The 21,146-nt window shown below is 55.6% G+C and overlaps 1 protein-coding gene across 2 annotated transcripts in view; it reads left to right on the top strand.

Annotated features, from left to right (window-relative positions):
- CEP131 (centrosomal protein 131) overlaps positions 1-20,581 on the top strand; it is a 28,179-nt gene extending 7,598 nt beyond the window's left edge. The window contains exons 6-26 of one of the 2 annotated variants that reach the window (XM_074972033.1): positions 591-704; positions 1,494-1,646; positions 2,235-2,352; positions 3,268-3,387; positions 4,164-4,332; positions 4,504-4,604; positions 5,017-5,199; positions 5,720-5,911; positions 6,430-6,567; positions 7,340-7,465; positions 7,803-7,919; positions 11,431-11,533; positions 12,761-12,962; positions 13,486-13,593; positions 14,369-14,486; positions 14,851-14,925; positions 16,371-16,513; positions 17,793-17,970; positions 18,144-18,340; positions 20,036-20,096; positions 20,223-20,579. In XM_074972033.1, the coding sequence (XP_074828134.1) occupies positions 591-704; positions 1,494-1,646; positions 2,235-2,352; positions 3,268-3,387; positions 4,164-4,332; positions 4,504-4,604; positions 5,017-5,199; positions 5,720-5,911; positions 6,430-6,567; positions 7,340-7,465; positions 7,803-7,919; positions 11,431-11,533; positions 12,761-12,962; positions 13,486-13,593; positions 14,369-14,486; positions 14,851-14,925; positions 16,371-16,513; positions 17,793-17,970; positions 18,144-18,340; positions 20,036-20,096; positions 20,223-20,297 (2,791 nt within the window). In that variant the 3' untranslated portion in view covers positions 20,298-20,579. Of the gene's footprint in view, positions 1-590; positions 705-1,493; positions 1,647-2,234; positions 2,353-3,267; positions 3,388-4,163; positions 4,333-4,503; positions 4,605-5,016; positions 5,200-5,719; positions 5,912-6,429; positions 6,568-7,339; positions 7,466-7,802; positions 7,920-11,430; positions 11,534-12,760; positions 12,963-13,485; positions 13,594-14,368; positions 14,487-14,850; positions 14,926-16,370; positions 16,514-17,792; positions 17,971-18,143; positions 18,341-20,035; positions 20,097-20,222 lie in introns of both variants that reach the window. The other variant, XM_074972034.1, reaches the window with a different exon arrangement.
- Positions 20,582-21,146: the final 565 nt, after the last annotated feature.

The raw sequence follows: 21,146 nt of genomic DNA, 5'->3' as shown, positions 1-21,146 counted from the left end.
GGTGTTCGAGGAGAACGTGGCAGGAGGGGAGATGGCTTTAGCCGCAGCATTTTGGGTAAAGTAGCTCCAGTGCAATGGGTTACAAAGCTCCTTCCTCGCTCGTTTACTAGAGAGTACAGCGGCTCCACTCACTCTAGAGAGCAGGAGTCCAGTGCTGCAGGTGACTAAATGGTATAGGAAATGTGTACAGAGGGTTTTGCAATGCAGCATTTGAAACTCCCTCCTTTCCCATGCTGCGAAAGGCAAGGCTTATGCCAGCCCAACACATTGAAAATGCCGGGACGGGCAGACTCAAACCCACAGGCTCTCGGCTGCAGCCTCACGTTAGCACATCTCCTGCGCTATGGGGATGTGTGTGTGGCTCTCTGCATAAAGCTGTGTCCCAGCTGGGGAGGAGTACATTCTAGGTGACAAGTGAATTTCTAGGAGCTGCCTTCTGGGCAGCAATGCACCTGGTAACAATGCCTGAAAGCCTAAGAGAAGCTGTGAGTATTTGGGGTGCTGGGAAAACAGTACAGAGTTATCTTAAGAGCCCATTTCTGTTCTCTGATCCAGCCAGTCCTAACATCTCATTCTTCTCTCCACGCAAGGAGTAACAAAGGGGCCATGGGCAACTGTGTCACCACCATGGTGCATAACAACTACTCCACCACAGACAAGGCCTCCACGCCGAAAAGTTCCAACCAAGCAGCAACCTCCCTCAAGTACGTGTGGGTGAACGCTCTGCTGGGGACTATTTCTCTGCCTCTGGAGAGGCCAGGACTAGGTGACCAGGCCCACTCCTGTGCCTGGCTCGCTCCATACACGCAGGAGGGGTTTAGACACATGAGAAGGGATGCTTCTTAAAACATGCCACCCCCTAAGTGTGACTGATATTGCTAGCTGACTGCCTGGTCTCCTTCAGTGCAGGCCCCTGATAGACTGCAGCTCTGATAGAATGGCCCCCAGACCTGTTCATGGACCTCCAGGCACCTCCTGAGGGCTCAGAACTGGTCCAGGCCTTGAACTGAGGGCGTGTGAGACAAGAAAGGGAGAGGGCTCTCTGTGAAACACTGAGCGTTTGACTCTCCGTTCAGCTCCTAAAGCCCTAGTCACTCTTTACAAATGGGGTTTCATTGTGCTTGCCTGACCAGCGAAGGTGCTCGCAGAGATCTGGCAACCCAGGACTCCTGGTTATATTCCCAGCTGTTCCACTGACTCGCTGCATGGCCGTCGGCAAGTGCCTTCTCCTCTGTCAGGGTTTCCTTACTTCTTGAAACATGCCGGTCCCTGGCAGAGGGTGAAGCCCAAGAGCAGTTACTTGTCCAGCAAGAGGTGCCTGTTTTACGCAGAGTGGGAGGGTTATGGGTGCCTATGGGTCTGGCTGGTGGGCACAGCAAAGCACCTTTTACTGCCCTGTGCACTGGGCCAGTCTGCTGGGTGGGTGTGGCAGGCAGCAGGATAGCCATGGCAGTGGGCAGGATGACCCTCGACAGTCTCCTTCTCTCCCTTAGCAACATGATCAAGGCAACCTCAAACGAGGACAGTGAGAGCAGCAGCTTCAAGAAGTCTCAGAAGAACTTTTCCAGCAACAACATAATGCCCCGCAACAACAGCAGCAGCAGCCTGCTCAAGAGGAAGGAGGTGACGGAGGAGGAAGCGGAGAGGTGAGGCAGGGAGCAGAACAGAAAGGTGGGGAGAAGAGGAGTTTCCAGGCAGGGTGGGCGAAGCTCTGGGCTGGTGGAGGGGGAGAAGGGAGTGCCAGAGCTGGGAGAGGCAATGGGCAATGTCAAGGCAGACCATAGAGGGCATGGGGAAATGGAAGTGGGATACAGCGCAGAAGCTGGAAGAGGGAGCAGGTTTTGCCCGTAACATTTGGATGTGCATATTCTGTGGGTTTGTGTGTGGGCCAGATCCTCAGCTGGTGGAAACTGGCATATCTTCATTAACTTCAATGGAGCTACATTGATTTAGCCCTGCCCACAGTCTGGGTCTGTGCTTTCAGTCTCTCTGTGAGCTTGTGTGGCCTGATCATACAGGAAGACAGGATACTGAGCTAGATGGACCTTGGGTCTGACTCAGTCTGGCTGTTCTTATAACTAATCTCCCCAGAAACAACTGTCCCCTTGTGGGCATGTCCATCTGAACAGAGTGACCATATGAGTGAGGCGCTCAGTAGTGCCTCAGGCTGTGGGGGTGGGGTCTCTGCCCACGTGCTTACAGCAGTCTCACTGAGTCACCTCTTCCCCTTGTAGGTTCATTCATCAGGTTAACCTGGCAGCTGTGACCATCCAGCGCTGGTACCGACACCACTCGCAGAGGCACAAAATGGGTGCAGCTGCTCTCGAGCACTTGTTGGCTTCCAAGAGAGAGGTCTGTCGCAGTCAGGTCTCCTGGGTATTCGTTCAGAGCCAACTCCCCAGTCCAGCACCCCCTTGTGTGACAGTGGTGTGCTGCTGCCCCTAGAAACAGGAAAAGTAGTTCTCCTCTGGCCACCAAGCCACCCAGCTGAGAACTGGACAGGGCTTGATATCTAGCCGGAGGGATGTGATGAGAGACATAGGCCCCTCCAGGCTCATGGAGCCAGAGAAGTGCCCAGGCATCGAACTCGGGTAGCCCATGTGGCAGCACAGAGCACCGCTGGCCGGGGTGTTTGGATGGCGAACGTTCATGTTGACATCCATGGGAATTTAGTTCCTCTGAAAACCAGGCCACAAGCCCCTTGCGTCAGCCTCTGAGTGGTTTCTCCAAGGGTCATTCCCTTCCCTTGGCGTAGCTGCAAACAGCCACTTGATTGGAAGTAACAGTATTAGCTCCTGTTGAAGGCACCAGTCCTCTTTCTCCGGGGTCAGGTTGCTGGGGACACATAATGTCTAGGGCAGTGATGTCCTGTGTGGGCCTGTTGTGCCCCATTGGTAATAACTGGCACCTTAGGAAGTGGTGCATCCTCTGCAGCTTTTTATATTTCCTTGTATTTAATTATTTATCTAAATAGGGGGGGAAATGTAGCTCTTGCATGTGTTTCTATTTTTAAGCCTGTCTTACCAGTGATTTCAAACCCGGTCAGAGATAATTGCTTTTAGTGTTTCATAAACATGCACCCTAGGGTGAAACCTCTCTGGGCACAGAGTCTCTGAAAAGGGAGGGTTGGGGCAGGAAACTTTCTGGGTTCAGGGCAACCCAGACAGGCGGGAAATGTGGTTTGTTCGCATCTCTTTGCTATGGGCAGCAAATGCTGGCGAGGAGCATCCATAGTTCTCAATGACGTCCATCTGTGCTTCTGTGAAGGAAAGGCAGCAGCCACGGATGGAGGAGGGGAACATCCTGGACTTGCAGCGGAAGAAGGATGAAGAGAGACGGAGAATCCGGGAGGAGAAGGCCCAGCTGGCCCGGCGAGCTGCTATCCAAGTAATGGTGGGCCCAGTGGGCTCTGAGTAATGGGTGGATCAGTTTGTTTGGCTTACCTACTCAGGAGCCATCTTTAATGTGTATGTGGGGAAGGGCGGGGAGGGGCGTTTCTCTGCCTTTACAAGGGCTTCACGCAGCGTATGTAGGGGCAAGAGTTGCGGGGAGGCTGGGCAGCTCAGTGTGGGGTGGGATACAGCGCCTCTGCCCTGGCCAGCCTGGAGTCTCTTGCCGTTCAGCAGTCTGTGTGAAAAGCTGATCTCAGTCTAGCTCTTGGAAAACAACCGTCCACATCCGAACTGGCAGTCCCTGCAGAGAAGCCATGGCTCAGTGGGCCACAGAGACTGGACTCCCTGCAGGGCAGGTGGAAGCACGCTGGCCGGGAGCATTGGCTCTGCTGCTGTGCATGCAGCATCTGTCGTATGTATCGTGCCCGCGTCACTGCACTATCGGAGCACCTCGCAGTCTGTACCGTGGTTACTCCCACCCTGCCAGCCCTGGGCGGGAAGGCTCGGTCTCCGGGGGCTGCTGATGCAGCATGGAGATGTTCATTTTTAAGTGATATCCTCGGTCTTGCTGGATGGCATTGTCAGCTCATTAACCCTTCAGTGCCTGCTGCGCTAAGTTTAGCCAGTCTCACTAGCATCTTCCCCAGTGCTCAAGCTCTGACCTCCTGCCCCCAGCCATTGATCACACAAACTGATGGTACAGGGTCTTGGCAGCATGGGCAGAGGGGGGCCTTGTGCCGGGCAGGGTGCTGATGGACGGTCCCGTTACAGGAGCTTCAACAGAAACGAGCCCAAAAGGCCGCTGATGCAAAGCGCCTCGCGGAGGAGGAGCTGGTGCTGCTGAAGGAGAGCAGACGGGTGGGAAGGAAAAAACCCACCAAGCCAGCCTCTGTGAAGAACATCAGTCCCTCCAACAGCGTTGTCAAGGCCAATAATGCAGGTGAGAATCTCCCTGAGGCCTTCAGACCATAGCTCCATGTGCACCTCTTGCCAGCGGCTGAGAGCCAGGGCAGCAGGGTGCTGGGGCATGGAAGCCGGAAGGAGGGCCAGGGCATGTGGTGATTGCTCTTGGGTTGGTGTAAAGCAATGAATGCTGCTTTGATTCCCACAGATGCAAATTTCCGTGCAGCAGCTGCCGAGCCCGCAGAAATCTTCCCCCCAGGGCCCGGTTCGGGCACTGGACAGGATAACATGGCAGAGGACAAACCGCAGGTGGGCTCAGCTCTTCTCTTCTCTTTCCAGTCACTGGGGCTTTCGAAAGCTCAGGCACTGGATTTCTCTCTCCCTCCTCTCTCCTCCCTCCAGACCCTTTCGGTTCAGTGAGGCTCAGTGCGGACCAGCAGGTGCTCAGCCCTTTGCTCAACCAGCCCCGGGGTTTGTGCTGAAGAGGCTTGCATGAGAGCCTGGAAAATAACCCAACTGCAGAGAAAGCTTGACTGTGCAGCCCTAGAGATGGGCCTTTCTCAGTTCAAAGGGCTGCTGATCTCCCTGTTCTGCATCAGGCCGCACTGAGCCCCCGGCTTTCTGTGGCTATTTAAAGCCCGGATTACAGCTGGGCAGGCCCTATAAACTGTCTTACCATGTGTGGGTTTTCCCTCGATTCCTCCCACCCCTTCTTCCCTAGGATGTGAACTCCGGAGAGCTGGCCAGTGAGGAGCTGCAGATGGTGGTCACTGCGACCAGCAGAGCCCAGTCCAAGGTCACCCTCAGTGAGCTTCTGGACACCCTCAAACTGCTGGAGGAGGAGCCGGAGCTGCTGCCCCAACCTAAGCTCTACAAGAAAGACAAATATGCCTGGATAAATGGGGTAATGTCAGGGCTCAGGGTTGGGTAAGACCATCCCCTAGACAGAGCTGGGCTAAGGCTGCTGCGGGCAAGGAGGCTTCCCTCCTAGGGCTCGCTGCTGCAGCCGCGCAATCAGAGAAGGGATCAAGTGCTTGGCAGGAGAGAGCGGGGATGAAAAGTTAATGCCCGTGAAATGCCGCTGGGAGTGTCAGTTGGGGACAAGGTGGAATTTGGCCTGGCTGGGGAATTGGAGCATGTATGACACACACCCCCCCCCCGGCAGCAGGGCCTTGCTAAAACCCTTCTCTCAACCAGGCTGTGCTTGTCCGGGGAGAATTCCTGTGGACGTGGAGTGTGAGTGTGTCCATATGAGGACTGGCCATTAGGGGGCGATGGAAGAATTCGGATCCATTGGTGACTGCTGATTACTCACCCACTGCCTTGCCTCCCAAGCAGTCCCCGCTCTCTGCTGTGCAATTGCACTGCACTTCTCCCTGCTGGCTGCTGTGTCCATGAATGCAATACATCTTCTTCCTGAGCAGGAGGCTGACTCAAATTCCCTGACTGCCGATAACCTGGAGAAGTTTGGAAAGCTGAACCATTGCCCCGGTGTCCCTGGGGACGGGGCTCTGCTCTCTGAAGCCAAGCTCCAGAGCATCATCACCTTCCTGGATGAGATGGAGAAGTCAGAGCAGGAGCGGCCCAGATCTGCTGCCTCTGCCACTCAGCAGGAGGTGAGCGGCAGGGCAGTGTGCTAGACTAGCACCTAGACTGTGTGTTAAGTGGGAGCTTGCCAGCGGCTCTTCCACTCTGAAGCTGATGTGGAACAGAATGAGAGCGTGTCCCAATGACGTGGGGCCAATGTAATGGAAGCTGAAATGGATCCGTCGTCGTCCTCGCTGGAAAAGGGGAAGCCACCAAGGCCTTAGGACCATGTTCCCCTACATTTTGCTGCTCTCTGGACTCCTACAGGATGCTTTGGGATGGCGGGGAGTCTCTAAAAGGCATGGCCTTGGGCAAATGGGAGGTTGGGGTGTGGCTTTTGGGGCATGGAATGGGAATACATCTACTGTCTCCATTCCAGGAGGCTAGCGAGAGACCTGTCTGTAGGTGAGGGTGGGGTTCCAGAGCCCATTTGAGGGGCCTGACAGTACAGTGGCTGAGTCCCTCCTGCCTCTGGAGACCTGGGGGGTGGATGCTGGTGGGAGGAGCGGGTTTCCTGGTCCTACACTGAGCTGATTTCCTCTCCCAGGGGCTCTTGTCTGAAGAGGAGGTGGCCCACCTGGAGCAAGCTTCAGCCGTAGCCACAGAGGTCACCAGCTCCATCGTGAGGCTGAAACTGGAGGTGGAGGAGAAGAAGCGAGCCATCACCCTGCTGCAGACCGCTCTGGTGTGTAGCCTAGACACTCACCAGCCTGGGGCGGGAGTGAGGGCCAGGGGGCCTGCAGCAGTGGGAACCAGAACTGGCCCTTCAGGGCTGGCCTGCACTCTCTACCATGTGAGAGGGCAGCTGTACCACCCCCTGCACCACAAGGCAAGCATTTAGCCATGCGAAGTACTGCTGGCAATTTGGGGGCAGATCCTCTCCATCATGGTGCCAAGCTAACGTGGAGGGACCAGAGGGATGGCTCCTGAGCTGAGGCAGACTGAGCCATTGGCAGTGGTCTGGGAAAGCCCAGCTGGGGGGCTGGGCAGTCCCTTCCATCCATGACATGCTCACCACCACGCTCCTTGTACGCAAGATGCCCAGTTGGGTGGGGACTTCTGAGCCTTCTCTGTACTGCCAAAGCACGCGTCAGTGTCAGTGACCCTAATGGGAGCTGCTTGGGTCCTGGCCCCGCTCCTGATCCAGCCTGCAACTCTTCAGGAAGGGCGCTAGCATGGCAGGACGGCTGCCTTTCTTGCCTCTGGCGCCACCTGCCCAGTCTGCGCTCTGCTCCCTTTCTCTCCTCCCCATCCCCTCACACTGGGACCTGGCAGCCCCAGGAGGCAAGAATGGGTAGCCTTCAACCCCAGTCAAGCTGAACCTAGTGGGCAGGCACCATTCCCGGTGTCTGTCCTCTCTGTGCCCTTCAGGACTAAAGTGACCGGTTATGCCAGCCCCGGCTGTGGGTGGGCAGCTCTCCCTAACGTCCTGTGGTTATTTCCCCTGCGCCTGACAGGCACAGCAGCGGGAACTGACTGTGCGGCATGTCAAAGAGACTGAGAAGGAGCTTAGCCACCAGCTCCAGCTGCAGAGAGAGCAGTACGAGGCTGCTATCCAGAGACACCTGGCCTTCATCGACCAGGTAATCTCCCCTCCCGGGTGGGATGCTTTAGAATCACAAAGCCAGGAGCCCTCTCCTTGTACCCCTCCAGTGGTCCTCCTTGAAGCATTGGGAGTCTGCTCCAGTTACAAACTCCTTCCAAAAGCCCTTGTGCCTGGGTGTGACGGGGGCTTCCCATTCTCCAGTAAGGGGCTGCCTGGTGGGGAGAGGGAGCAGGCTCTATACCAGCCTTTGGAGTAGTTAAAGGATGCTCTGCCAGCTAACTTCCCAAGGACCTGTGGTGTAGTCAGTGCCACAATGTGGGTGCTGGGTCCCGAGCAGGGTGATCTGACCTTCCCCCACCCTCTCTCTCTCTCAGCTGATTGATGATAAGAAGGTTCTGAGTGAGAAGTGCGAGGCTGTGGTGGCAGAGCTGAAGCAGGTGGACCAGAAATACACCAAGAAGATTTCCCAAATGCAGGAGCAGCATGAGCTGGTGAGAAGGCTTGGAGGCAGGGGGGATGGGTGGGGGGTGGGAAGTGGAGAGACGAGACTTGCTCTGAGACGATCACAGCAGAGGGAGAGCACAGCGTGTCCTCTCCAATCTGTGGGCTTTCTTAGGCTGGAGCCATCCAGGTCCTGGCTACCTCTTCTGCTAATGAAAAGGAGAGAGCACGCCTTCCCCCTGAGGGGTGGGTCCCAGTCTGAGTCTATCTGGCAAGCCAGAGGAGGCGGGAAGCACGTTGTTCCCAGGTAGAGGCTTCCATCCTGCCTGGCTGGGCAGATGGAATTAGAGCTGGGCACGCAATGGAAAGATGCTGGTGTCAGATTGCTGAGGACGGCCTGTTTCCCAACTGAGGCCGGGCTGCGGAGGCGACGCCCCAAGCCCTCTGGGCAGTGTGGGGTGAGGCCTCGCTCCAGTGGAGAGGGATGCTAGGCACCAGAACAAACCTGCCTCTGAAGAAGAGTTTCTTACGGCAGCCCCACTTTTTGTGGCTCTTGTGTAAAGAGGGGCTTGTTCCCAGGCTGGAAATGCGCAGGGCCTGAGGGTAATGTGGGTTGGGGAACCCTAGGAGGGAGTGATGGCAAAAGGCCTCTGAGAACTCAGCTTGTCCTCCCTCCCTGCCGCCCTCCGGCAAACAGTCCATCCTCTGCGGGACGCTGCCTCGTCGTGAGGAACCATCATCCTGCGTTTCCCGTAGCCCAGGTTTTACCCCTGACTCAGTCGCTGTGTGCTGGTCAGACAGAGCAGCATCTCGTCCCCTCGCCTTAGTCAGAGGGTGTTTGTATCTGTTCTCGTCAGCCAGTCTCAGCAGCTCTGAACTGACTCCTTGGCAAGGGTGCCCGACCCTCCCACGCACACTGACAATGGACCTCCAGCACCTCCTGCTGTTGTGCTCCTGGCCCCCTGCCTGCCCGCAGACCTGCCAATGAACCCCAGTCCTGACCTATCACACCTCCTGCTGTTTATTTCCTAGCCCTGCATGGACCGGAGACAGCCGTTAGCATCAAACCGTGGCCACTTTGTCACATGGACGCATAGAAACTAAGTCAAGACCCACCAAACTCGTTTCACTTTGGTTTTTAAGCCAGAGTTTGAGTCCAGACAGGAGGGAAAGGCAAGTGTGCTTGTACTCCACAGAGCCTCTGGGTGGCTCGCATCTTGCAGTGGGCTGAGCTGGCCCAGCACCTGTTCGAGATGTGAGGCTGATTCCACGGCAGCAATACTTACTAACGAGAGAATAGCTGGGGAAAGTGAGGGGGTGGTACAGATCCAGGCTGAGGGCTCCTGCCATGATCTGTCTGCCCCATGTACTCCTCTGGCCCCCATGACTGTAGTATCTGGGGGCCTCATGATCTTTAGTCCATTTATCTTCACGTCCCCATGTGCAGCAGGCCAGGGCTGTTAGCCCCGTAGTACAGAGGGGAGCTGAGGCCCAGAGGGACTCGCCCAAGGTCACACAGGATGTCTGTGGCAGAGCAGGGAGTTGAACCCAGGCTTCCTAGGTCTCACGCTGGTGCCCCAGCCCCATGGTCATTCTTTGTGTGATGGGGTAAATTCCCTTTCTCGGCTTCTCTAGGGCCAGTCGAGTTGCCAAGCAGTCAGGAGCCCCTTCTTGTTAGCCCCCAGTCACATGCTGGTCAGCGGAGAGGAAATGGGTTCATGGGACCCTCCTTCCACTCGGCTCTTTTGAGAGCTGCAGGTTTCTGTATTGGCCCCAGTGCACAGCGAGTTAGGCTGCCGCATCTGCGTTCTGAGTCACAGGAGTGAATGAGCAGTTGGTGCTTTCGTGTGCCCCCCTCCCCTTCAGCACTTCCTGCAGCCGGTTAGCAGGAAGCCTAGTTGTGACTTGCACTCACTCGCCTGTGTGAGCAGGGGCAGCTATGCTGTGACGCTGGACCAGCTGTGATATTCCTTAGCACTTGTAGACGCTGCATTCCCAGCACTGTCCACGTGTTAACTAACCCGCTTGGTTGCATCTTCCTGTCATCACCACAGTCCCCTGTTGGGTTTCTGCTCCCACCCAGGCTCTCTTACTTTACATGCCTTTGTGTGTGTCCCCCCTTACTCCCCCATCCCTCTCTCTTTCTCCCCAGTCTGGCACACTGTGGCCAGGTAAATGTATTCTTTTATCTCTCTGTGCCATGCACCTCTGTTCTGTGCACTGTCTGGCTGACCTGGAGCTGCTGCTTTCTCTGAGCACCTACAGGTGAAAGCATCAAGATGGTAATAGGCAAACCCCTGCCTGGGGCAGGGAGGGTGTGGAGGATTTCACAACTCGACACAGGGGGTTGGTCGTTGACAATAACAGCCGCAACCACACTGCCTCCCTGCACTGGTTACTGAGCTCAGTGGCTGAGTCAGAGCCATCATTCTCTTCCTCTTCTGACTTCGCTGCTGTGCAATTCGCTGTCTCCTCCCCCTGGAGGGGGGTCGTGCTGTCCAAAGAGAGCCACAGACCCTTTGGAATGGCCCCCTCCCTCCCTCCATCCTTCCAAACAGTGTCCAGGTCATACAACTGTCTTACGGTTCTATAGTGTCTGACATCCAAAAGGATTCAGGGTGCTTTGCCTCCTGGGTGGACAAGGAGCACTGCATTCCGGCCAGCAATTAGAGAATGCTGTATTCAACTGAAACCTCCATGGAAACTTTCTAATGCCAAGTGTTAATGATGTACATTTGACTGGCCAGGACACTGGAGCTAGCATCCCGGCTCTCCCAAACAAGTGCTCTAGAGAAGAAGGGTAAGAGCAGTAGGACCTGGAGTGTCCAGCATCACATGTGCCCATGGAATCGGAAGCAGTTGGCAGTAGTGTCTAAGGAAGGAGTGACATGCTAACATCTGCCCCGGCCACAGCCTGCTGCAGGAAGGCCAGGAAACATCCCCTTTAGCAGAGCTGTGTGGCATTGTAGAGCACGTGTGGATTCAACAGTGATGTTGCAAGATCCTGTGAAAGGTGCAGCTGACTGTCCTCCTCCTATAGCCCCATGCTCCTGTCCTGAACCAGGGGTTTGGAAAATCAAGTACTCATAAAGATTCCCCAACAGAACACAGCCCTCCATACATGCCTCTGCAGGCAGGTAACTACATGTGCACATGGATGTGCCTATGTGCCTCTCTCTGTTCTCAGATAGGCACCGTCAGCCTGGATTCGCCCTAAACCATGTTTCCAGCTGGGGCTCTCATTTGTTTGCTGCTTTCAGCAGATGCATTTCCAAGGGCTTCCTACCAGGACAGGTAACACCCCTGCTATTGTTTGCTGAGCTCTGCAGGGCTCTAGTGGCCCCATCAGAGGAGAGGGGTAAAGGCACTGGGGACAGTGTGTCTTTGCCTAACTGTGGAGGGCACGCTTAGGCTGCAGCTGTCCAGGTTACCCATGTGTATCAAAGGTCATTGGCTCTTGCCTGGTGCTCGGGACTTTTCTCTCAGCGGGAAAACTGCAATTGTAAGGAGTTTTATTGCCTTCCATCTTGTCCCTGAAGTTTGATATTTGGTTCCCAACAGGAGATCAAGAAACTCAAGGAGCTGATGAGTGCGACTGAGAAAATCCGCCGGGAGAAGTGGATCGATGAGAAAACCAAGAAGATCAAAGAAATCACTGTGAAAGGTACAGAAGGTTCCTCTCTCTGCAGAGGTGTGCAAGCCAGTGTGTGCCTGTCCCTACCCCCCACATGCACACCGCCACCCATAAGGAGCTGCTGACACCTCATTGAAGATTCCACATGTCAGGACTATTCTGCTTGTGCATTTTCTGCCTCTGCTGATGGTCAGGTGAGAGCAGGAGTTGGAATCTCCTGTTTTGCTGCAGCTTCCTTGCCTGGGGCCATAACTCGCTGTTCTGACTGCCCAGCTAGTTGTTGCTAGGAGGGTTTGAGGTATTGGGCTGAGAGCAGGCTCTTCTGAGGAGCCAAGATCCTGTTTTCAGACATATGCCCCTGAACAGTAACTTAAATCAACAAAGGGGGTGGGGAGAGTCAGGAAATGCCCTGGGTGCATTTCCATATCCTGGTCCTGACTTTGAGGCTGCCCCGCCTTTGTGCTTTTCTTTGTCATCTCCCTTTTGAAGCTCAGCTCACAGTAGCAGTGAAGGTTCCCTGCTGGTTTTGTCCTTTATTCCAGTTGCCAAGTACTGAGTCGTCACAGTAGACAGAGCATTAGCAGCTAGAGAAGGGAAAGCCCTATTAGCTCATCCAGCCCCTTCTCCTAGGGGCCAGTGCAGGATGCTTCCTTACTGCGCTTTCTGGGACCTTTGTCCTTCCTGTTGTCGGCTCCCTCTTCCCGCCCCCAGTCTGTGTTTTGGCCGGAGCTGACAATAAGGTGACTGATTCATGCTCTTCTTGGACTTTAAGTTTCTTGAGCTGAGGACCTTGACTTCTGTACAGGGCTCAGCAAGTTTCCTCTCCCCGGCACCCCTGTAATTAATACTGCTGCACTTGTTGGTGCATGCAACGCGCTGTCGGTCCCTGCCCCAGACAGTTTACACTAGCAGGATGGGGCGAAGCCCAAAAGAAGGGTTAGCTTTGAGTTAGGTACAGTAGAGGGTTTTATTTGGTTCCCTGAGGTCCTGGTGGAAGGACTCAGAGCTTGCCCCATCGATGTTATGGGGTATTCAGTCCTGAAGCTGGAAAGCTTGGGTAGCGCCCCCTTCCCTCCCACTTCTTTAGCTGCCTGTCCTATCTCCAGGCCTTCCAAGGACGTTGGTCTGAGATTGGGTGTGAGTGTGTTACACTCTTGAGAGCCCCATTCACCCAGGCTGCGTGGAGCCACTGTCCTTCCCCATGAGTGTCACCAGCTGAGTGTCCTTTCCCTCCCCCCCCACCCCCTCGACCCCCAGGGCTGGAGCCTGAGATCCAGAAGCTAATCGCCAAACACAAGCAGGAGATCAAGAAGCTGAAGATGCTGCACGAGGCAGAGCTACTTCAGTCAGACGAACGGGCAGCCCAGCGCTACATCCGCCAGACAGAGGAGCTGAGGGAGGTCCTGGAGCGGGAGAAGGAGGAGCAGGGCCAGCGGGAGAGGGAGCTGGCCAGGAAGCGGTATGTAAGGACCCAGAGGAAGGGCTGGAGTTTCACACTGGATCCTTCCCATCTGCTTCTGATCCGTGTGGGAGTCAGAGGGGTGGGGGGAGATAATCACCCCTTAGCTGGATGGGCAGCTGCAGTTTTGCCTCAAGCCTTCATGTGTCCAACCCACTGGGATAAACTAGCACCCGTTGGCCAGACACTTCCAGCGCCCCAGCCGGAGAGGAGCTGCCAATACCCCAGCAAGGGCTCCCCACCTCCCGCCTTAGCCTGCGTCCTGCTGGTGGATTTCAGCTGCAGAAGTTCCTTCCCCACATGGGCAGCCACCCCCATCTGCCTCAAATGAGAGGCAAGGGCAGCTAGCCAGGAAATGAATGCTTCCCGCAAAGCTAGAGTGGCATAACAGGGCTGGGGCGTTGCTGGGGGAGGAGAGGCAAGGGGCCCTGCAGATCCGAGTCCCACTACTACGCTCGGAACCCCAGAGGGACAGCACTGTGAGGGCAGGCGAGTTCCCGGAGCCGTCCTTCCCCCACCGCAGGTACGAGAAGCACCTGGAGCAGGAGGAGCAGGCACTCCAGCAGCAGCGCCGCAGGCTCTACAGCGAGGTAGCTGAGGAGAAGGAGCGGCTCAATCAGCAGGCGGCCAGGTGAGAGCAGCCCGGTGCAGAGATGGGTCTGTGCTCTGGCTAGGCCTAGAGCTTGGGCATCCAGCTCTCCCTCATACCACCCAGGCTGTCTGAGGCGAATTCCCATGCCTGGTCTTTACCAGCCCCCTGGTGAAACTGGGGTTCTTAGGCTCTTCCCTGATCAAGGGACTAGCTAAAACCATATTGTTAGTCCAGAAAGAATGTGAACCTTTAGGCCAAATCCTGTCTCCACCAACCCCCATGTCTCTCAGGGGCTGTCGTTCCCGCTGGCATCACTCCTGGCTTTGGCGGACCCTGCAGCCTGTGTCGTGGGGCGCAGTCTCTCCATGCGGTCGCAAGCACGCTGCAGGAAAGGGCTGGGAGAGCAGCTCAGATCCTGGTTGGTGGGGCTTGGAGGAGAGGTCAGCTGTGAGGTTCTTCTCAGTGTGCTCCCCGGGGAGTGGAGATGTCTGGTTCTTGCTCCCCGGGTTTGTGGAAGCAGAATGGCTCTGCTAAGCCAGCTGCTGTTTCCTGTCTGGAGTGGTGTGGGAGCCGACGGCCCAGTCTGACTGCAGTGAGGGATCTCGTGGAGGGACGAGCATTCCTGGGCCTAGGAATAGCTGGGCTGGCTTTTCACTGGGGAGTTTGTGCTGTGAGAGCTGGAAGGAGCCAGGGTGGGCCACAGACTCCTGGTGAGAGTCCTGCTGGGTCCACTAGGGCTGCCAGGTGGCTGGGCCATGTGTTGGCGAGGGGCATTGTGACAGTGATCTGACAGTGCTGACCTTGCGTCCCACAGGCAGAGAGCGGAGCTGGAGGAACTGAGGCGGCAGCTGGAGGAGAACAGCTCCATAGTCACCAAGGTGCTGAAGGAGGAGTACGAAAAGGGGAAGGAGGAGCAGGAGAGGCAGCACCAGGTCTGCCCCCCAGCCCATGCGCATGGTCTCTTCCTGGCTCTAGCCGTGGGCAATAGAATAGCCCCGTGGGTGCCCTGAGGCTGGCCTTGTGAGCAGATTGAAATGAGCTGCACCCCACACTCCTGTCAGCCATGGGGTGCAGAATGGACACCCACATTCCTGGATTGGGTGCAGCTTGCTGGGCTGGTCCAAGCCCCCTCTCAGCAGTGTGGATGCCTTTCCTCCCCATGTGCTGGGTGAAGCAAACTGCCCCCCTGGAGCAGGGGCTGGGCCTTGCCTGGGGAAGTCATGGGGCTTTCTGGCTGGCCAAGGGTGTGTGGCGCTCCCTTGAGCAGGTTTCTCACCCTACTGTTCCCTCCTGCAGGCGGAGGTGAAGGTGCTGAAGGACAGGCTGGAGATTGAGAAGCAGGCGTGGGAGGCCAACTACATGAAGAAGGAGGTAACGGCGCACTTGGCTGCAAATGTGGCTGTTGTATAAATTTAGATGGAATATGCGGGCCCAAAGAGTCAGTGTTAACATGACCCAGTCACTGTCCAGCATTAAACAGTGCCGGTCTGGGGGCTGGTACCTAGAGACCAGAGCCTGTTTAGCGCCATGGCAAACACACCATTCAACAGCCTTTTCGCCTGTTAGTAACGGTACAGAAAAGAAGAAAAAACAGTGAAAGCCTTTGGAATATAAAGGGTTGAGTAAAGCTTTCAGTTTTACAGCCCTTCTTCCCTTTCCCTGTAGCTGGAGAGAGATTTTAGAAAGACCCCCCCCCCCCCCCTTGTCTGACCGTCTCTTAGATGGTGTTAAAGATGGTAATAATCTTTTTGGGAGAAGGGATGACTTTAGTGAGGTGGGCTGGAGCTGGCACTGCTGTTAAAGTCCGATCCCGTTTCCTAGAGGACAAGACAAAGACCCACAAAAGGGGAAAGAGAAGAACAGCGATGAGAGAAAATGCAGCTTCAGTCTCTGGTGTTAACTCTCACTTGCAGCCTCGCTGCTGAAAAGACCCAGGCCCAGCTCACGATCTGATCAGCCACCCTGAGCCCTGGCAAACTTGTACCAGCGATGGGCCATTTAGGACCTTGCATTTCGCTGCCTTTCTTGGTCACAGGCTCGCAGCACTGTTGCAAAATATACTGTCTTGGCTGGCTAAGCCAGACGCTTATCAGACAGAAGGAAAAAGAAGGGAGATAGACAAGAGAAAAATAAAGTGGGAAAGAACACACCAGGTGGTGGGAGGATTGAGACAGTCTCACATCCCAGATCGTGGTCAGGACTCAGCTGGAGCCAATGGAGGTGGTGGTGTCACCTGGGCCCCCCTCTCTAGCCTGGTCTGCTCAGGATGTCTCTCAGGATTAGGAAGAAAAAAGTCCAGGGTCCCAGGAGCTGGCAGCGGTGATAACCCTGATGGCAAAGCTCACGACTTCCCCTTCTTTCATTCAGCCAGTGCTACAGTAGCCCCCAACCCCGAGTCACTTCTGGGGGACCTCAAAAAAAAAAGTGGTGGGTGGGGAAACCCATACCCTTGTTCTGTTGGCCTGATTTCCAGCACGTGGAAATGAACCAACGTGGTTCATAATTTCTGGTCTCATGTTGTTCTTGTTTATCAGGCAGGATCTTAACGCAACCCTTGAGGTGTAGCAGAAGCCTTTTGGTTTGGGATGATTATCTGTCTTCCTGTTGCACCTTTCCCTGTCAGCGTTTGTTGTCTTGGTTATTGTGACACCATAAGAACTTTCAGTCACTTTCCACAGTTGAGCTCACAGGGTAAATGTGTAGGCCTAGTTATCACAACAGCTCCTCACTGAGGCTGCCGTCCCTCCATGGGAGCTCAAGTCTGCATTGTAATTGGATCTCCTGCCTCCTGACCCCATGTCTGACTCTGTCCCCAGGAGGCCTGGCTGCTCTCCCGGGAGCGGGAGCTGAAGGAGGAGGTGAGGAAAGAGCGGGACAAAGAGATCGAGCTGGTCATTCAGCGCCTGGAGGCCGACATGTCGTCTACCAAGGAAGAGTGCGAGAGGGTGGCAGAAAACAGGTAGGAAGGGGCCAGGTGGCCATAGGGATATACTGAGCCTGTGTGAGTGAGCCCTGGTGCTTCTAGGCCCCCAACCCAATCATCTGGCATCTCTGTAGCTGGCCCCACCTCTCCATGCCAAGAACATGCTAACTGGAGTGTGGGAGGATGCCCCGGGCTCCATACCTCAGTGGAGTAGAGCAGGGGTTCAGTGAGTTTGGGGGGGCTCTGGAGTGCCCTGACCCAGGAATTAAGGCACACAGTAGTAAGCAATGAAAATAAGCTCTCTGGTACTCATGTTTGAAGAACTGTTTCACTTACGCTTCATGGTAAAGGCCTGGTTTTTCTGAACCTCAGCCTGAAATTGTGTGCCTGATTTGTGCGTGCACTTATCATGAGTTCTTGCATCACCGGCTGGTGTGCATCTAATGATTTGTGTGTGTAAAAGCCCAGTTTGCACCTTCATTCACAACTTTGCACACCCAGTTAGGCACACAGTTGTGTGTGCAGTTTGAACACTGTTAATTTTGGAGTGAATAGGTAGCATGCCTGAAGGTTTGCACCATCGAGTGCTGAATGACAAAGCAGATGCTTCCCTGCTGAAAACTTTTAGTGGCACCCATCCACACCCATGGCTGGGAAGGGGTTAAATAAGCCAGGAGTGATTGCAAATGATCTTCCATAGCTGTTGGGCAGGCCTCCTTTATACAGGCCCAGCATATGGTTCCCACAATGCCATGCAGGTGGCTGAGGAGGCCACCTATGGGAATGAAAGCTGTCTTCGTTTGACCTCCTTCACAGAGCTCTGAAATGGCTTCTCCCCCTCCCCCCACGTAACCTGACTCCCTTTAGGGCCTTATTTGCCCAGCATCCTTGCCTGCCCCATACCCTCAAACCCTGGGACATTCTATGTAGTTTAAAAGTGGGAAATTGAAAAACGATGAAAGGAAGGGTTTTTCCACCCAATGTGTGGTTAGCCTGTGGAACCCACTGCCATAGGAAGTTAAGGCCAATAATTTAACAAGATTCAAAAAGGATGGAACTTTTCTGTGAACAGCAAGAACATCCAGAGTTACCAGAATTACATCTTTGGGACAGGGATATGAAACCATCTGCTTAAGGGTGTAAGCCGATCTCTAACCATAGAGACCAGGCTGAGACCCAATGTGGGGTAAGATTATCCCGGATCTACTGCTGTGGGGCTCTTTCACCTCACGTCTGGTGCTGGCTTGCGATGGGAAATGGGGCTGGATGGGCCTCGGCTCTAATCCAGGCTGGCTGTTCCTGTGTTTTCCCCCAGGATCAAGAGGGTCCGAGACAAGTACGAAGCGGAGCTGCAGGAGCTGGAGAGGTCTGAGCGGAAGCTGCAGGAGCGCTGCAACGAGCTGAAGGGGCGGCTGGCTGAGCTGGAAGGCGAGAACATGCACCTGCAGGGCCTAGTGAAGCACAAGGAGCAGGAGGTGGAAGACATCAGGAAGGTGGGTGAGGGGCAGGCTGTGCACTCGGACTGGGCAGGAGCTCTGCCACCCAGATGTGTTGGATGCTCTTCAGTGAGCTACCTCTCTCTCTGGATGGTGCCCTGGGGTAGCACTGAGCTCCCCAGGGATGCTCTGTGCCCATCAGAGCACCTAACTTCTCCTCTCCCCTGCAGGTGAAGGACCAGCTGGCCAAGGAAAGGAGCAGGCTGTCGGAAGTGATTCACCAGGAGTTTGCAGACAGACTGGTGGGGACAGAGGAGGAGAACAAGCGGCTGAAGGTAGAGATGTCAGAGATGAGAGCCCGCCAGCGCTTGGAGCTGGACAGGATAGCGCGGGACAAGGATGAAGAGCTGGAGGAGGTTCATAAGAGGTGAGGGCTGAGGGGTTTGGCCTCAGCAATTGCAAGGCTGGGGCTTGGGGGCAGCTTGAGCCCCACGGCCTGTGTCACATATGCAGAATTGACCCATGTCACATGGGGTCCCAGCACTGCATTTTCTAACGCATGCCTGCCTGCGTGGAGCGGGCCATGGGTCACCGTGGCTAGCTACCTGCCTGTGCTTTCTGCAGCACTGTGCTGATCCCTCTGGGCCCAGTGGTAGCTCTGTGGCACCGGACGTACAGGCCTCTGCCCTGAGAGCCACAGGAGCTGCTCCTTTGCTGGCCCAGCTAGGGGGACCTTCAGCAGCTCTAGCTGGTCTGGTGCTGTAGGTGTTCCTGCCAGGAGAGGGCAGAGGAGAGCGGACGTGTGCACATACATGCCGCCGCTCGTTGTGATTGTCCAGGAGCGCTGGGAGAAACTGAGTTATACCCGGCCTACGATCGGCTCCTATCAGGTGCTGCCGTGGATATTGCCAGGCCACCCCTGCAGCCTACTTGGCTCTGTAGACCTAGTGTGCCAAATATGGCAAACAGAAGCACTGAGAATCTGGCCTGAAAGGCAGAGAAGAGCAGATCGGTCAGTGATCCGATGTCAGGGAAGGCAGGGAATTCTAGTGCAGAGCCCTCAGCTGTGGGGAGGGGAAGGTGGAGACTGCACCATGAGGCCAGGTGGGAGGGGGGCTGGATGTTTCCTGACAGGCAAAGCTGGGGCGAGGGGTTCTTGACCAGCAGCGTGGGGTGGAGCATTGCAGTGACATGAACTCCTGGGGCTCGCTGTGGACATCCATCCTTTCTGCTGTGTGGTTTTAAGTGTGCTGAGGACCCCGCAGGTACCTGGGGAGGAGTGGGCCCTGGGAGCGGTGTGTTGGTGTCTGCACACAGGCTGTGTGACTGCTTCAGCCTCTCTGAGTGTCCCCTCCTCCCCACTGCCTGGGCCTGTCTCTGCCTCTTGTGTTCTTGATGAGGGAGGATGGTCTTGTGGTAAGGCACAAGACAGAGTCAGGAGATCTGGGAGCAGCTCCCTGCTCTGACACTGACATGCTTGTGGCTCGGGGTGAGACACTTCCCCTCTTGGTCTGCTGGCTTCCCCACTGTGCATCCAACAGGGTGAGCATCGGTGGCCTCCCTGCGGGGCGAGGCTGCTGCAGAGACCACACTCTGGTCCTGAGGTGACACAGTCCAGCTCTCTCTGCTACATACAATCTCTGGGAAAGGTCACCCCAAGTTGGCGCTAGGAAGACTGGTGCAAAGGGATGCTGAAGCCAAAAGGGCTGTGATAGGCTGTTGGCAAAGTGGCAGAGCAGTGCGGCTAGCACCTGAAAGAGCCTGGAAAGGAAAAGCAGTATTAGGGTTCAAGTCATCTCAATGCATTTTGGGTAATTTCAGCACAGTGAGGTCACCACCTCCTCCTTGGCATTGGTAACTTGATCCAGGCCCCCAAACTGCTTAATGTCATAACAGGGAGCAAGGGTTTTATTAATGTCTGATCCCCGACACCCCTTGTCAGCGCAACAGGCTCGATGAGTGTTTTGCAGGGGCACGTGAGTCCCAGGAGAGGAGAGGGACCGTTGTCATCTCGCCAGCGCCTGTCACTGGCCGCTGCTGTGCTAATCCCAGCCGCGTCAGGTGTTCAGCACGGCCGTCGGGGCGTGAGGGGCTGAGCCGTGTCTCCTTTGTCTCCGTGCAGAGTGAAGATGGCCATTGTGAAGAAAGAGGAGACCGTGAATGTTCTTCGGAAACAGTACGAAGTAAGTGTCCCTGCAAGCAGGAGCTCTGGTGCTGGGGCAGGGTCTCTGGCACCGGTTCTGTCCCTCCTTGTGCCCCCTCTGCCACGTGTCTAACCTCGGCTCCCTCTCCTGTCTTGTGTGCTCCAGGCAGCTGTGAAGCGGGCGGACCACCTGGAAGCTCTGCTAGAGCAACAGCGAAAACAGCTGCTGGCTACTAACTAGCAGCCCAGCCGCCAAGGTGCTCCCCTTTCCCAGGAAGTTGCACATTGTGGGTCTGTGCTCCGTGTGCGCGGGGCTGGAATTGGAGTCTCCCCCTCCTACTGTGCTGTTCTCTTTTTACAACTTCCGTTACTTGTGCCTCAGCCTGACCCCTTGCTGGAGAAGACTTCCCGTGCTCAGGCTTCTGTGTGGTATTTTAACAGTAAACTGCGTGCGTGTTTCTAAAGTCCGCCGGATCTGTGGTTGCTGGGGGGAAGGGCAGGTGCCATGCAGTTGCTGAAAGAGCAGACGTTTGACTCCTTTACTGAGCAGTGTCTGGGTATGCACCAGGGCATGCCCTCCCGCTTTTCATCAGCGTGGGGCCATGCCCTGGGCCTCCACCTAACACCTGCTGCTGCTGATCCCCGGGTTTTTCTCTTGGTCAGAGGCAAGGGATTAGTGTGATCCAGTCACTCTGGCTGCCTGTGGTGAATGAGGCTCATCCCCACTTTGCAGCAAAGGGCTAGAGGGATGGAGCAAAGCGTTTAGTGGGAAATGCTCTTTCTTCCTACCAGCAGAGCTGAGCCAGCCCTAGCCCCCTCTGCTCTCCCTACGCACACACGCCGAGCCGGGCGGCGACTTCCATTCCTCGTTCACCGTACACTTCTGGGTGTGGCCACTGTCCACAGACAGCTGTACTGAGTCCATGGCAGTGGGGGTGAGTGAGCTATGACTATCCCATTGGTGATCAGCAGAAGCCCTGGGTTACATGTCTCTGATCAGGGCTGTGCTCTCCAGCCTGGCAATCCTGCTGGCTGGTACACAGACCATGCACCTCACCCCGCCATCAGTGCTGGGTTAACACTAGCATTT

The sequence above is a fragment of the Natator depressus genome, chromosome 14, assembly GCF_965152275.1.
Source record: "Natator depressus isolate rNatDep1 chromosome 14, rNatDep2.hap1, whole genome shotgun sequence".
Taxonomy (NCBI): domain Eukaryota; kingdom Metazoa; phylum Chordata; order Testudines; family Cheloniidae; genus Natator; species Natator depressus.
This window is presented reverse-complemented; position numbering and strand designations above follow the sequence as displayed.